The 16,631-nt window shown below is 43.9% G+C and overlaps 1 protein-coding gene across 1 annotated transcript; it reads right to left on the reverse strand.

Moving 5' to 3' along the window:
• Window positions 1-7,475: 7,475 nt before the first annotated feature.
• Window positions 7,476-15,839, reverse strand: PCARE (photoreceptor cilium actin regulator). The gene is made up of 2 exons (XM_066547802.1): window positions 12,124-15,839; window positions 7,476-7,605 (listed from the first exon to the last, which is right to left on the reverse strand). The coding sequence occupies exons 1-2, from the start codon at window positions 15,837-15,839 to the stop codon at window positions 7,476-7,478; spliced, it is 3,846 nt and encodes a 1,281-aa protein (XP_066403899.1).
• Between the last annotated feature and the right edge of the window lie 792 nt (window positions 15,840-16,631).

Here is a 16,631-nt window from a genome sequence, read left to right on the forward strand (position 1 = left end):
TCTGCCACTCCAGGAGGAGTGCAGCCACCAATCCAACTGGACTGCTACCAACACCCTGACCAACAGGGTGTCAGCTTGTATTCTGTCAGTGCTTTTTCTTTTGTATTATTGCATTTATTTTGGTGTTTTTTTGTTGGGTTTTCTTTTTTCCCTTTTCCTAATAAATCATATTTCTGACTTGGAGTCTCTCGCTGGTTTTGCTTTCAAACCAGAACACCTATCCAGAAATTATTTTGCAGTTTTCTTTCATAGTCATTTGAAGCTTTTAAACTTCACATTTCAATTTGTTTTGCCTGAAGGAAAACCACTTCTGGTCCCAGTGCATACTATAATCTTTTGCCAGCAAAGTCCTCATGGTTGCCAGCTTCTGATGTTACAGAAGAAACTGCATGTGAATGTGTTAATTAGGTTTTCTGATGGAAAAACTCTATGTCACATGGCTACATGTATTTGCTTAGCTATGGGTCTAGTCCTGGCCTAGTAAAGCCCAGGCAGGGTGGCATGTTTCAGGGAAAACTGCTCCATGAGCTTATGGGATTGGCATCAGCAGGAGATTGAATGTGTCCTTTGGGGATTTCACTGCAGACACAATTAGGGACCAGTTCCATGCCACAGTATTCTCTTATATCATTCAAAAATATCCTAGAAAAGGCAGTGAAACTTCACATCTCCTTTCACAGCCACTTTTGGAGGAGGGGCATTCTTGTCCCTCCTCAAAGCCATTGCTCTTGCACACCAGAAACATGAACATCCACAAACAGCAATGATGCATGGTCCTCCTGCTGCTGCTTCAGAGCTCAGGGGAGTGCTTGGCTTCCAAAACTGGAGTTAGGTATTGCTTGGGTCTTGGCTCAGTTTTGTGGAAGTTTAGAAGGAAAAGAAAATCTGAGATAAGAAGCTTAGGATAAGTGGATACATTGGCCCCTGTGCTTGCTTTTCACCTACTTTTTTGCAGGATTGACTTCTCATCCCCAAATGAGTGACTGGGAAGTAGTCACCCCCAGAGCTGTTGCTTTGTACTTCTGGAGCATATCAGCCTCCTGGGAATTATCATCCAAAGAGTAGAGAAACTCACACAAGTCCCAGTCTCCTTTGTGCTGCAAGGTCTCTAAGTTAAACCTATCAAAGGACTCTTAAAATTACTAAGAATTTATTTAAGAGGCTTTAAGAGTTATTAAGCTTATTTAAGGCTATTTTTACTGGTTTGTAAATAGCCTCTGAAAAGGTCACAACAATCTTCATTGTGTGTTGAGAGAAGACAGGTTGCAGAGCCACTCATCAGTCCAGGGAAACTGGGAATACACCTAGCATCTAAATGCCTGCTGCAGCCCTTTGCTGTGGTGTTTGTAGTGGCTATTCTTCTATGGAAAAGCTTAATGCAGTTATTTGGCTGTCAAGGGAGCTCTGTGGGGCTGAAAATGGGACATCATAAACTTGCCTGGGCTAGCAAAGCTCAGAGGGGCAGTACATGCTTTCTTATTCTCTTGGCTCTTGGTAGGATAAATAGTTCTGAATTACTGTGTTTTTCAACATGAAGAGCATAGCATTTCCTGTGGGTTTTTAAAAATTGTCCATGGTGTATTTTATGTTCCTTCTTTGTTTTGCACCTTAGAGGGTTTTAGTTTTGTAATTTTTGCATCCTGTCTTAAGCTGTTGTTGATATGCTATTTGGACTAATATGAAATTTGTCTAAGACTCATAATTAGGTAATTACTTACCAGGAGTCCTTTCTAACTAGATGCTCAGCTGCAGAGCACTGTGGTAGCAGGGGGTCCCTGATGCTCCCTCTTTCCTGACTTGTCCACATGAGAAACTGTGCTATGAGAACCTGCTTGCAATCCAGGTCCCTTACAACAGTTAAGATGTGCAGGCATACGCATGTGTTTTCCCTGAAATATAAAGGTGAAAGGATCTGCATAGGTATCTGGTTATTGATGAAACCTTCACTATTCAAAAAGATCCAAAAGATGCATTGCTTCCTGCCCTGGCTGTCCACATTAACTATATTTACTAGCAAAGAGACACAAAGCTTCTAAGAGGAGTAAAACATTCCAAAAGTGAGGCCATTGTGTTGTACTGGCAGGTTGAATTTCCAGTTTGGATGTAAGAGATACTAAACTTCTACTGATTATAAGAGGGGGTAAGGCTGCAATGAAATGGCCCCATAAGATTGACAGAGTCACACTTAAAAGCCAAGCAGCTGGTAAATTTGTTGGTTTAGATTTTCACTGCAGAGTCATCTCTGCCTTGCCACATGTCTGTGTGTCTGCTGGAGTGCCTGGAAAGTTTTGTTCACAGCTTTATGGCTACTGCTCTGGGAAAAGATGGTTTGTTAGCATCCTCAGGCTTGGACTTGGGTTCACTCATATCCTAAGGAGCCAATGGTTAGGTAGTACTAATAAATGAAGGGCAGCCTGTCTCATTGAAAGCTTTCAGTTTCTCCTGAATTGCTGTGCAATCAATTAATCTGTGCCCTGAGGAAAACTTTACTAAAGCAGGAGGGATAGATATAGAGTAAAATAGGCTTATCACCCCCTTTTCCTTTGAAATAACCTTGATAAAGGGTGTGTACCATACAGTCCAACTTCAGAAATTCTCACACTATTGCAATGCAATCACAGAGTTGTATGTTAGTAAAGAAAGATAAAAGAATAAAGGAAGACACTTAAGAGGTCAGATTTTGAAAATCAGGATGTCACTGAGAGGAGAACAATGAGGAGTTGAGAGGGCTGTAGGTAATTTTGTGCTAGAAGTGGTGGAACAGGATAGGTGCAGGTCAGCTGTCACTGTCATATTTTCTGAAAAATCTCTTTGCCCAGGATTCTTCTCCTGGGAAGCTGAGAAGCCTCGGAGAAAAATGAAAACAATAATTATCTGATTTGCTTCTCCTGTGTTTTGCTGCTTTGGAATGTGTTTGGAGATTGTTTACCAACAGGTGGTTGTTTCATTGGTTTCTGGTGTGAATTGTTTTTGACTTAATGGCCAGTTGGGGCCGAGCTGTGTCAGACTCTGAAGAGAGAGTCACGAGTTTTCATTAGTATCTTTTAGCCTTCTGCCTGTATCCTTTCTCTATTCTTTAGTATAGTTTAGTTTAGTATTCTTTAATATAATATAGATCATAAAATAATAAATTAGCCTTCTAAGAACATGGAGTCAGATGCATCATTTCTTCCCTTGTGGGGGGTCCAGAAAATACAATAGGCAGGTATATGTGAGATGAATGGAAATGGGATCAGAGGGAAAATGTGGTCCTGGGCCTTGATCACCTTGTCCTGCTGAGTATCTACTGTCTCTATCTGCACATGTTTTCTATTGGCATGAACATTTTCATTATTCATCCAAAAAGGACTGTGGGCAAGAAATGCAAACTTGGGATCTTTGCCCCCAGGTTTCAGATTATCCAGTATACAATTCTGAGTTTGTATGAACCTTCACCTTTACCTGAGGACAATGTGGAAGTGAGCCCCTAATCCATACTGCAGGTGCTATGGATCTTGCCCAGGAAGATCAAAATCACAGTTTGAAGGCCATACCTGCAAAATGCATCTCCACATGATGGCACTGGGTACATTTGATGTGGAAGAATTAATGATTTGCTAATCTAGGAAGTTTTCTCTTCAGGAGATACTGGCAGTTCTTTATTGACGAGACATGACAGTAGGAAGAGTTACTTTATCTATGGTTATGGTTTCTTTCCTTCCTGTAGCAAAGGTGATATCTTCTCAGAATGTTTCTCTTAATGGTAAAACTTCATAAATGGTTATGACATGCCTTGAATGTTTAGAATATTAAGTGCTAGCACTGCAATGTTAAGTGCAAGCGCTGCAATATCCTGAATTTATTGATAACCTGCACAGCATTCTCAGCCAAGTTGCTAATCACAGAATCACAGAATATTCTGAATTGACAGGGACTCACAAGGATCATCGAGTCCAGCTCCTGGCCCTGCACAGAACACCCCAAGTGTCACTCCATGTGCCAAAGAGGGTTCTCAAAACACTTCTTGAACTCTGTCAGGCTTGGTGCTGTGAGCACTGCCCTGGGGAGCCTGTTTCAGTGCCCAGCCACCCTCTGGGTGAAAAACCTCTTCTTAATACCCAGCCTAAACCTCCCCTGACACAATTTCAGGCCATTTCCTCAGGTCCAGTCACACAGAAGAGATCAGTGCCTGCCCCTCTGCTTGTCCTGACAAGGAAGCTGTAACTGCACTGAAGTCCCCCCTCACTCTCCTCTTCTCCAGGCTGTCTGAGGTAGTTCTTGAAGTCAGAAAAAAGAAACTGGAGTGTGTGTGGTGCCTCAGTGTTCTAGTCATCTTCAGATGCCAAGGGAATGAAATGACAACCCCATTAAAGGTCTGAGATCTGAGTAGCATCACTGGAAACAGGGGCAGCTGCCAACTTTTTAAAGGTCTGCAGATAAAGTGCAGCACAGAGCTGTTGGCTCTCTTTTCACAGCTGTGAAGAAGCCCTGGCTGGAAACCTGATCCTGCTGCACTCGATGTTCAATCCCTCTGCAATCTGACCCCACTGCAGGGAGTGCACTCTGATTTTAACCCTTAGGAGCAAGCCACTGTCCCCTGAGTCCACTGTACTGGGTACAAGACTGCCAGGTAGCTCAGGCTTAAACCAGGGCAGGGCAGGAGTGGAAGCACAGCTGACCTGTGCTGTGCTCTGTCAGTGCCCAGGCTGGATCTTGTAGCCTAAAAAAAGACATTGTTGAATGGAAATGCAATCTAAGTTAAGTGATATACCAGCAAAACACAAAACAAGACAAACTTGTGCTAGGATGGGGGAAGAGGAAACAAATGGACTTTTTATACTTCAGGGCACTAAGGAATGCACCAATAGTATAACACTGGGCTAAGATTGAAACTGGTTGCATACAGAATATGGGAGATCCAACTCATACCTTGTATATAAAATCTCTGTTTTATTTACATCAGTAAAAAATAAATGTTTAAATTGAGCTTGGTCTTACAAAACAACTGTATCCCAGAAATGTTGTATTTGTGAAAAAATTGAACTGTTGACCAAAAACCTGTTAAAAAATTAATTTTTAAAAAAAAGCAGAGAGACAAACTATAATTTCCTGCATAGTAGAGTTACTCTCAATTTCATGCTTGCAATACAAATCAAAGGTAAACATATTTTTTATGAGAGTCCTGTACATTACTGGACTAAAGAGAACCTCTTAACTACATGTAACCATGAGTTCACATTACAAACTTGCAGATCACTCCCCCAGAAGCTGTATCTTGCATACAATGACCAGTTTGCTGCAGCATCCTTTGGGCAGCATCAGAATCCTTCAGGTGGGATTGTGTTTGCAAGGAGCCTCCTGATGACCACAGCCTCAGTTGGAGCAGGGAGGGGGGAAGTCCAGGATGGCAGCTCATGCACACACCTCCAAGGGAGCCTGGTTTTGGGCAAAGATGCTTTGGCTGACTCCAGAGAGCACACGTGGGATGAAGTTTCCAGCTTGACTGCTGAAGTGTTGTCCCTTGTGCTGCTGTAGCAGAATCTCTTGCTTGAGGGATGTAAATATTTTCTCTTATATTTTCTCTTATTCCCCATCAGGGGTGCTGGGGAGTTCCAGCACGAAGCCATAAAGAGATGAACTGATTGCAGTAGCTGAGGAGAAGCTGTCCTCCCACTCTGCTCTGTTTTCCTCTGCAAAGCTGCATTCAGGCCTGCAAAGTGCCAGTTTCCTGCTGTCATGCTCTTGGTTTGCTTCTCTTCTGGGGGCTTACTGCCAGCAGAACAAACCAACCCAAAATGCATGCAAAAATGCATTTGTATTCTTACCCAGGAGGGAGAGAACTGCATTTCTGATGAGGAGAGGACTAACTTAAAGAGCTTACACTGCTGGTGAGCTTTGCAGTATCTCCCTGGTGATTTTCCAGCTTGGCAGGCAGGGGTGGTGCCTCTGCCTGTGTGATTGATTACACAGTGGATTGGATCTGTATGGCTATGGCTGCCTGGCCTCTAAGCTCACAAAGCCCTGACCACCCAAAGCATCTATTCACTGCTTGTCTATATTCAAACCCCCACTTTAAACATAATAATTAAGGTTTCCTTGTGTCTGTGGTGCAAAATGGCACTGTACTTGGTGGGAGATGCTTGTGGTTAAGGCACGGGAGTAAAATCAGGAGTTCAGTATCCAGAGAATATCCCTTGCTCTGGGGGAGGTAAAGCTCCATTCCCCCATCAGGAAGGTGGGCAGGAAGGGTTAAAATGCTGGGTGAAGGTGAAGTTCCCAGACACCACCTTGAAGAAAACTGTAGGAAAAAAATTAAACTATTCCTAACAAAGTATGATACAAATGGCTTTTTTTTTTTTTTTAAACGGATCTTATTCTGTACTAAAGTTGTAGATGAAATGTCAAATGAAACTGAAACTACATTAATTAAAAGCTGCATCTTAATCATGATGACATATCAGGTGGGGAAGATCCAGTAATTTTTGAGACTGTAGTGAATGCTGTAAAATCTTAGGATTAATTGACTGTAACTAACTTGTGTTTTTATTAACAAGAATCTGTCTAGACTATCTAGTGAAATTACAATAAATTCCCTCAAACTGCATAAATCAGAAAAAAATATATAAAACTTTTTTCAGGGAGAACAGGCTTCTCCATGGTGGCATGTTTTTTCTTTTACAAAAAAAAAAAAAAAAAAAGAAAAAAGAAAAAAGAAAAAAGAAAAACAAGTCCAAACAAAACATCCAAATGTGTCCTTAGATAAATGTGTCCTTGGATGCTTTGTGATTTATAATGTTGTTTGATCAGGCGATTGCAAAACTACTCTAATCAGGATTAAGCCTTGTACCCTGGAAACTAAAGGTGATAAGATTATCTGGTAATCAAAGGTGATTTAGAAGATCAAAGGCTTTTTTGAGGAAGTAAGATCCCTAATTTTTTCCCTTCAAAATGGGTTGCTTTGTTTTAACTTGTATATGACATTATTCTCTACCTGTGTGTTGATAAACACCTAGGGTAAAAATGTGGCTTTGCTGAAGCCATGGATGTTTTAATTGCAGTAACACTCAATTGGCTCAGGGTTTTACCTCCCTCCTGGAAAAGTCACATTTTACACAGATGTGATGCCTACTGAATAAATAACATGTTGAATAATGATTAATTTGTGTTAGCTTTTTAAAATCTATTGTCTAAACCATGGAAAAAAGGACTTGGCTATAGGTCCTGTCTTCATCAACCAAATTTGCCTGACTCACCCAGCCACAAAGTGTTTCTTTTGCTCCATGTGGATCTCTGAGCAAATTGGCATGAAAGGAGAAGCAGCTGGCTGGTGTTTCATTAGATTGTTGAGCCCAGTCTGGGGTTTTTGATGCAATGCCATCTCACAGTTTCCTTGCAAGAGAAGATGAAGCCTTGTTCTGGAGGCTGGGCTAAGGCTGTTTCCTCCCTCTGGTGTCTCTGTTCTTGCTTGTGCCTCTGCCCCTGGGGTGCTCCTGCTGTCAGTCCCTCTGCAGCCCCTGGCCCACGACGTAGAGCTCGGGGTGGGAAGCAGATCTGCTGGACTCTCTGCTCTCAGGAACCCCAGAGCTGTTCCACGAGTCACCTGCTTTTCTAGGGCTCTTCTCCAAGCTGCAGAAAGAAAGATGCTTAAGAGGCTAATGAATCATGACTTTTTACAACAGCACTGATTAGAGCATGTTAACCCAGGAAGCACAAAGGCTGCACGACACCCTGTCATTCCCCACACCCTGTCATTCCCCATCTCCTCCTGAGCACACTCTTTGTGTGCACCATCCAGATTTTGCTCTCATCCTGCCAAATGCACTGTACTCTTCCCTCCCAGACCTCTCCTGGGAAGAAAACATTTTGTATATTTAACAGGGGGTCATTGTGAGGCTGGGTTTCCCTGCAGGTAAGGGTGATTTGAGTGAAAAGTATTGTTTCAGACTGCTGAAGGAAAGGAAAGGTCTTACCTCTGATGTGCATCTGCCTAGCCTGGTTACAGTGATTTCTGAGCACACCAGTGTAGCCACATTTCTCTTCACAGAGAAAAGCAAGGCACAATTCTTCCCAAGAATATTTTTGGGTTTCACATTCTCTGAGCCTCAGAGAAAGGAAAACAATTCTTATCATTTGTTGTGCCTGTGTTTGTGCAAAAGTAGAATGCAATATGGAGATCGTTTACCCAAAGTGATGGTGTTTTGTTTCCTTGTGTGTGTGTGTGTGTGTGTGTGTGTGTGTTGGGACTGTTGGGTGACAGTCAGTGGGCAGTTGTGTAAAGAGTTGAGTGCTTGGCAGATTCAGTTTAGATGCAATGCAACATAATGTAATATAATATAGTAATATAGTCTAATAAAGTAACTAATTAGCCTTCTGATAAGATGGAGTCAGATGCATCATTCTCTCCCATTGTCGAGGGCAAAAATATCCACTGTACCCCAGCATGACTGTGGGAGGGGAATTCTGCTCTTATAAATCTGCTACTCTCACTCTGCTGACAGAAGCACTGAGACACAGAAAGTGTAAATGATGTTCTTGAGGTTGCTCTGGCACTCTCTAGGGGTACAGGGACTTTATGTATCAAGACTGATCATAGCAGTGGATCCAGCCATAGGTATCTCATGCCCTGTGCCTTCCTGCTGCAGTGTGTGAAGTGTGCTCTGTGCTGCTGCAGCTCATTCATGGGGTTTAAACTCAACATGGGGAAACATTTCAGAGCTATCTGGGAATCATGACTGCATTTTAAGTGTACAAACTGCTAAACTGAATGAGCTTTCAACTACAGACAAGCTGTTATGTTCCTCCTCTTAACCGCTAGGACTTTAATGATTTGAACTGCTAAATGAAGAGATTTGTGATACTTGTCCAGTCATGAAACTAATCCAGATTCAAATATCCCCCAGTTGCAGAAGGGCTCATTTGGGCTACTTGCTTTGAGCCTGATTCAGTCAACCCAGTCCATCCTCAAGCTCTCACTGAACAGTATGTTAAAGACAATGGCATTTTATCTTCTCTCTCTGCTCTACCACTTAGGAAAGCAGCAGTCTTGATGAAATACTATTTTGTTAAGGTGCATACACAGAAACTGTGCTGCATATTAACAGAATTTCTATGAGCAGAGCAATTGTACATGTTGTGCCTTACTGAGATGCCAATAATTGCTGATTGCTGTCAAACGACTGAACTTAGAAACCAGCCAAGTTATCTCAGCCTGTCCAGCCGCAGGCTGGTCAAATGGGAACCAGCTGAACTGACTTGAGAACTGAAGTTCTTGTCAAGTAAGATTCAAGATTAAAAGAAAAGCTCCAGCTCCAGCCCTAGTTAGGGCTACTAACATTTTAAGTCCTGCTATTCCTTATAACATGGGATGGGCAGAAGGCGTGCTTGGAAAAAGTGGGTTTTGCTTCCTAGGAAAGCAATGAATGTTCAGGAGACACACAAATCTGTGCACAACACTGACATTTAATGCCCATCAATGTCAGCTTGCAAAATAAGATGGAAGTTGCCTCTTTTTTTGTGTGTGTTTCTGCTAAAAGGGGGTGTGTGGGAGAGGCAACTCAGCTGCCTCTTTTTGCTTGTACAAGCTCTGCCAGATTATCTTTGGCAACCTACTTCTCATCAAATGGATGTTTTAATTTGGTGTGGGAAAAGTGGGGGGATAAATCTCTTATATCCCCGAGTTTGTGAGCCTGGGAGACACTGGATAACTCACTGGTCTTCAAAATTTCTTTTCCCATGAAAGATTGATAGTATCTCAGGTTTGACTCTGTGTTCTCACCCTTCTACTAATGAAGCTGCTAATAGCACAGAAAAATAATACAGGAAAACACGATACAGACCAAAAAAAGGCATTGTTACATTTTAAAAGAAGAGGTAAAGCAGGGGGAGGAACGAAGGAAAGCAGACTGACAGCTGTGTGGTGATGGCTTGTGAATTTGAGACCAGATGCAAACATAGCTGGAATGACGAGGTTGAGGTTTAGGTTTAGACATTTTGAGATTTTCCTCTGCCAGTTACAAAGCAAAGAAAGTCCTGGCTGGTTAATGAACTTGGTGGAGAAAGATGGATCAGAGTGTGGTGCTTTGTCTATTAAGGCACCTGCTAAAAGAGCAGGGCTCAACATCTGCACAGGGTGATGTGGTGCTCACAGCTGTGGCAACCACCCCAGTCCTGAGCAGGAGGAGAGGACCTGAGTGATGTGAAGAGCTCTCAGAGTTTTTTCCCTGTGTTCACTCCCAAAATGGTCCTTCTCTGCCCATCAGCCCATTGGCTGTGATGTTCATTTTAGGTCATTCAATGCAAGGTCCATAAAATTTACCCCAGGCAGCTTATTTTGGGTGTAAGAAAACACACAGTTGTGTATTGCATCTTAAATCAGTGTGTGAGGTAATTAATGGTCTAAATTTCCCTTTTGCTTGTGTTGATATAAATTTGGCATAACTGACTGGTACTACTGTTGATGTTCACTGGGATAAATGATAAGCTGAATTTGACCTAGGATATATTTAGTTCTTCCAAAATACTTGTAGATCATAACACTAGGATATATGACTTTTTTCATGAAAGGGATGATTTTATTTACAGTGAGTTGTTTTGTATTACTCACTATACTCTGACAGACTATGATAGAAAGATAATACATCCCATCGAAGTATAAATTAGCTAGCAATTTATAATAAAGAAATAAAATGCATCCATAAAACTGCCCCAGCTTTTGTCTTGCAAGGTTTTACATAAAAACTCTTTTGAAAACATTAATTTCTGCTGGCAGGCACCAGACTAGACAAAGCTGACTTCACACAGTACATAGAAATAACAGAAAACCCAGCAGCACAGCACAGGAATTTTAGGAAATATTCAAATGTCAGACTACAATGCAATATTAGAACTGGGAATGCAAAATGGTTTGCATTTCCCAGTGTTTTTTACCTGTTTTGTTCAGCATATTCCTCTACTGCCAGCAGGGGATACTCAGTCCTTATTCTGTCTTTGGGGTGGGAATGCCTGGAAATCTGTCCTCAGTGCTTGTGACTGTCCCTGTGCTCACAGTGCCCTGAGTGCCTGTACACCTACAAGTGCAATTTCATCCTCTTGGGGTTGATCTTGCAATCCCTCTCCCTTCTCAAGGGAATGAGTCATGGGACTGCAGCTCTTCTGGGACAAGAGCAAAAATACTGCTCATGTGTGGAAAGGTTACCAGAGAAGCTTAAAGCTTAATTGACTTACACATCCTAAGATGTTAAGAAACTAGAATAACAACACTGTACTTACAGGCTGTTACACATCTTTGAGTAGTCCCAAATACCCATTTCTATTTTGATTTTATGATTTTTTTTTTCCTTAGGTGATAGACAAAATTTAAAGCTAAGCCCAGTTTTTTATTAACAGGCCACCACTTTTTGCAAACATGGAACTGACATGTGTTGATGTCTAGATTTATTTTTCAGAGCAATGAATCTCCAGTAGCCATGGGATGCTTCTGAAAACTAGGCTTGGGTTGTTGTAAGCAGACTTGACATCAGCACCTAGGTCTGAAAGTGTGCACAAGAAGCTTAAAATTCCAGCCTATAATTTTGTCCACACAGATCCTTGGCTATATATGATCTGTCTCATTCTTACCAGCTGAATTGAAACACTGTCCCACAGCTTTCAGATGACAGTTTATACTGGATTAGAAGCTGATGATAGAACAACACTCCTCCTCTTGGCTCACGCTTATCTTCTCATAAATATGTATGTTTATAATCTGAGGGCTAGTTCAGAGCTTTTTAGGAATTGAATGTGAATGCCATTAGCCCCCACACAAATAATGGGAGTTCTGTGCCATGAAACCAACACTGAATTTTTCCTGGAGTGCCTGTCACAGCTTATGTGTAAGAGTAAGGCTTGAGCAAGCCATGGAAAGTTAACTCTTCCCTTCATTCAGACTGGTAGTCTACTGAAATCTGAGGCAAGAAAATAGAACAGATTATTTCAGTTGGAAGGGACTGACAATGATCATACAGTGCTATCTTTGCCCAGCCATCTTTTCTGCACATGAACAGGACACCCTTCTGGGAAACCTCTTAACAACTTTAAATTCCCACTGGAAGTTTAGAAAGCCAACAGGGTGCTATAGGTCTGCTCTTCTGGCACCAAGTTCCTTACCTTGCTTGGTGAAGTGCAGGTTCACTGCCAGCTGTCAGAGGAGCTGGGAGATGAGGCTGGACCCCTGGGCGGCGGTCGGAGAAACTTCTCCTCACGAACGGCTGCGGGTGGCTGGTGCTCAGGGACAGCCTCCTGGTGCGGTCACCGGGCTGCTGGAACAGCAGGCTGCTCCTCTGGGGGTGTCCTGCAGCTTCAGGCTGGCTGCTCACCTCAGCAGGGCACTTGCTGGGTGCCACTGGAGGTCTGGCTTCGAATAAGGAAGAGGTGGCCGGGCAAAATATGGAACGGACATTGCTGCCCCTCTTGGAGGAGGAGAGCTGGTGCTCGTCCCCAGCATCCAGCCCAGCTCTGGGCCCCTTGTAGGAGCGAGATGGGGAGGCTGGTGGGGAGGGGGTGCTGGGGAATGGAGTGGGGGAGCCTGCCAGCCGCTGTGCTGTGGCTGAGCTCTGTCTGTGGCCCACGGGAGGGCTGAGTGGTTTTCTCTGTGGTGGTGGAGAGGGCAGCTTCTTCTGTAGAGGTGGGCTGGGCACCCTGGGGCTGGAGGGGGGACTGGGTTTCCTCTGCATGCTGGGTGAGGTTGGCTGAGTGTTGCTGAAAGCGTGCAGAGAATGTCTGTGATGCGCTGGGGGGCTGAAAAGCCGTTTCTCAGTTGGTGAAGAAGGAGCAGTTCTCACTGGGGAGACCCTCCTGGTGAACAGTGAGCCCTTGTCGCCGCTCCGGAGCGGCTCGGGAGAGCCGTGCTTCTGGTGCGGCACTGAAGGCGCGGGTGGGCTGGGCCCCTTGCTCTCTGAGTGGCTGCTGTCTGGGGTTGAAACCCCACTGGGGTTCTGAAGAGGAATGATTTTATGGGTTTGCTTGTATAAATCCGCAGCCTCTTTCCTCTGGGTTTCCAAAATCTCCTCCTGGCTGGGGATGCGCACGCTGGTAGGGTTCAGCTCCAGGGAGTACCTGTGCGGTTTCTCATCCCCTGACCTGCTGCTCCTTAGACCTTTATTAGTCACCCCACTGGGGCCACTGATATTTTTGCTTGGCAGTAAGTCAATGGACTGAAGGGAGGCTTTCATTTTTGGGGAAACTTGTGATTTCTTAGCAGCATGTAATTCTGGTTTGGTGGTCTTTTTGGCATCTTCTGAAGAGTTTCCTTCTATTCTTGCAGTTTCTTCAGGCTCGGATAAATTTTCAGAAGTGTCCATTAACATTTCAGGTGGTGGTGGTGGCAGGTTCTCAGTGTCTTCATCAATCTCTTCCTTTGTGTCCTTCTTGCTTAATTCTGCAGGTGGTGCAGGAAGAAAGGCATTTGGAAAGCTAGAAGAAACATCACTGGTGTTTGTGTCTTCTACTGGCAAAATGCGATGCTTGAGATTTAAAGGTGCCAGGCCTCTCTGAAAGGGAGCGGTGGGTGGGATGACTGGAAGTCCAAATTTTCTGATGCACTTTATTGGTCCTAATGATCTTAGAGGTTTGGCTTTTGCAAGATCATCAGTAGGACTGAAGGTTTCAATCAGTTTTTTGACAGACTGTCGGGGGGTACAGCTGCTGCCAGTCAACATTTGTGCTCCAGGAAGCTCATTTTCTTTGCCTCCTGATGTCTCCTGGATAGGCACAGTAGCTATTACAGGCTTCCTGACTCTCTTTTCATTCAGGACAGGATTTTGATCAGATGTGAACAAAGGGACTTTATCCTGGTTAGGCAGGATGCTGAAATTTTTTGAGAGGCCTGCCTTCAGCTTGCGGGAGGACCTAGATGTAACTTGATCATCCTGCAAATAAGGTGCTGCTCTTGATTTCCACGACTCCAGGTTGTTAGCTCTATCCTTTCTGTACAACATTTCCAGCCTTTTGCTGAGCTCCTTTTGAGTCCTCTGAAGCTCTAGGAGAGTCGGGTCCTCTGCCTGGCTTCTGAGGGACTCCTCTGACCTGGACCGTCGCTGTTTCCCAAACCTTCTCTGTCTGCCTGTTGCTGTACTGGGCCTCTTTGCTAGGACTGCTCTTCCACTCTCATCCTCTATCCACTCCTTACGCCTGGATTTAGCTGGGACAAACTTGATTTTTTCACTAATGGCATCTTTCATCTTCAAAATGATTTCTTCTGTATCTGCATTCTCTGTCCTTTTGATGGACTGCCTTTGAATGTTATCAGTGAGCGCAGGTGAAGACAGGGACCTCGGCAGAGCATCCTTCCCCATTTCTGATAAACTTGTGCTGTCATCATCCTCCCCCAGCGTGCTCTCTTCTTCATCATCATCGTCATCATCCTCATCCTCATCTGAAGGAAAATCTGTTGATTCACAGATTTTGAAATGTTCACCTTCCTGAGTAGAATCAGACTGCAAGGAGTTGTGGGAACGGCTTTTGCTCAAGCTTGCATACTGGGGCATGGTAGAAGTGCCTTCTGCTACTCCACCCTGACAAGAAGTCTCTTCCCTGCTTTGCGCAGATGAATGAAACAGATCTTTAAAATGCCTTCCAAGAGCACAGCCATGGGGAGCAGCTGTGCCCATGCTCACACGTTCCGCGGTTCCGGCATGCTTTCGGGATGGATGTCCATGTGCACAGGACTCACCTGGCTGTGCTCCATGCTGGCTGAGAGCACTGAACTCTTTGAGGGATTCGTTGTCCACACCAATGCCACTGTCCTCAGAACAGAGAGTCCTGTCATCACCGTGGGACTGAGAGGATCCCACAGTTGAGGCTTCGAGCAGCTTTACTGTCCGTAGCAGGTGCTCATCAAAGCTCTGCTTTGCTTTCAGTTTACCTTCCAAGTTGCTTGCAGCAGACTGCAGGTAGCTGCATGTCTCCTGCAGGGCATTGGACGTGAGGGAGGCCAGCATCCCACTCACCAACTGCATTTTGTTCACTGTGTACTGCAGTAGCTGTTGCAGAAGATCAGGGTGCTCCTTCAAATCGTCCTTTCCAGCTGGCCATGCCAGATTCCCACCTACATCCTTGAGAAGACTTTCTCCATCATTGGCAATTTCTTCCAAGAGCTGGTTGATTTCATCAAAGCGAAGCACGAGGAAGCTGATCATCTGCTGCAGGAAGAGCTGAGTTTGGGTGGCCTGGTTGGCCATGTGCAGAATTGTTTCATACTTGGACAGGTTGGGGTGTAAGTAGGCGTATGCACTCTGGTGAGCCTTGACGAGCAGCTCTGGGAAGTCCACCTTCTTCTCTGTCTCACATGGGGCCACAATGGACTTTTCTTTACTTTTGTTGGGTTGACCTTGCTTTGCCAGCTTATGGGTTTTTTTCTTCTTTCCTTTCTTTGGGATTTGCTTTGCGTTGCTTTCATTCCTGTTGTCCCAGATGAAAGCCGATGCTTCTGATTCACAGGAGGTTTGCTTTCTGATCTCTATGGACTCAGTGATGTGCTTTTGAGACTCAATCAGCTCAGACATAATGACTTCAGCATCTGTGGCTGTCCTCTCAATTTTCTTGTCTTCCCTGGAAATCTGGGAATCTGAATGAGCCTTGGAAGATAAGTGCAAATTATCATTTTTGTCCAGCTCTGATAGTCTATCCTCCTCCTCTTCTTCCAGGTAGTCCTTCCTCTGAATCCCATACTCATCAATAGTGTAGCAAGATGAACCTTTAACCAGCAGAGGGATTCCTTTATCTCCTGAATCAATCGGCAAAACACTTTTGGATTTATTCAAAGCCTTAAGACCAATTCTTGCAGCAGTGCTGTCAGTCTCACTGCGAGAAGGTGTGCAGCCCATCTTTACTTCGTCTTTATTTTTGATCAAAAATCCAGAACACAAAAAAAAATCAAACTCACTGTGTCATCCTGAGCTGCAGACTGTCCTGTGCCTCAGGAGTTTTCCATCACGATCCCAGTTTTGTTGTCAGTTTCCTTAGCTGCTCACCTTAAAATCCCATGTGCTTATTGCATAGGGTCTGCTCTTGAAGTTGTGCCCTGTTCCATTGTAGGTTCCCACTTGGGTTTTCTTCTTTGATTCAAAAAAAGGAGTGTGAGAGCTCGGCTGGATTTAGAGCTAATGGATTAAGAGCACTTGCGTACCTCACTTCTGCCCTGACAGATGTCCTCTGCAAATAAGATTTTAAGCTCATTAGGGTAAGCAGGCTCTAGCCAGTCAGCATCAGTGTTGTATTTATAAAGGCAGATTTTTTTTTTTTCTGCATACTGGGGGACAGAAGGACTTGGTACCTGTCCCTGCTTTTTTCACTTGTTGCAAAAACATAACATACAATTGAATGCAGAGATCCAAAGGAATAGGCTGTATTTTGAAGCCTTTTTGAAGGCAAACTATCTGAACAATGCATGTAAGCATCACTGGATACTCCTTAACTAAGAGAAGAGTGACCTTGACCACAGATGTACCCACTGGAGAGTAAAGACAGGAAATCAAATGGGTCAGAAATGCCTGTTAAGACTTTTGCATTGAGAGTCTTCAAAATTTCCCCCTACTTGCAAGTGACAAGCTGTTTACTTTTTCCTTCTAAGACTTCCAAACAAGATTTTGCAATTTTTTCCTTCTTTTCAGATGATC

The sequence above is a fragment of the Molothrus aeneus genome, chromosome 3 (assembly GCF_037042795.1).
Source record: "Molothrus aeneus isolate 106 chromosome 3, BPBGC_Maene_1.0, whole genome shotgun sequence".
NCBI lineage: Eukaryota > Metazoa > Chordata > Aves > Passeriformes > Icteridae > Molothrus > Molothrus aeneus.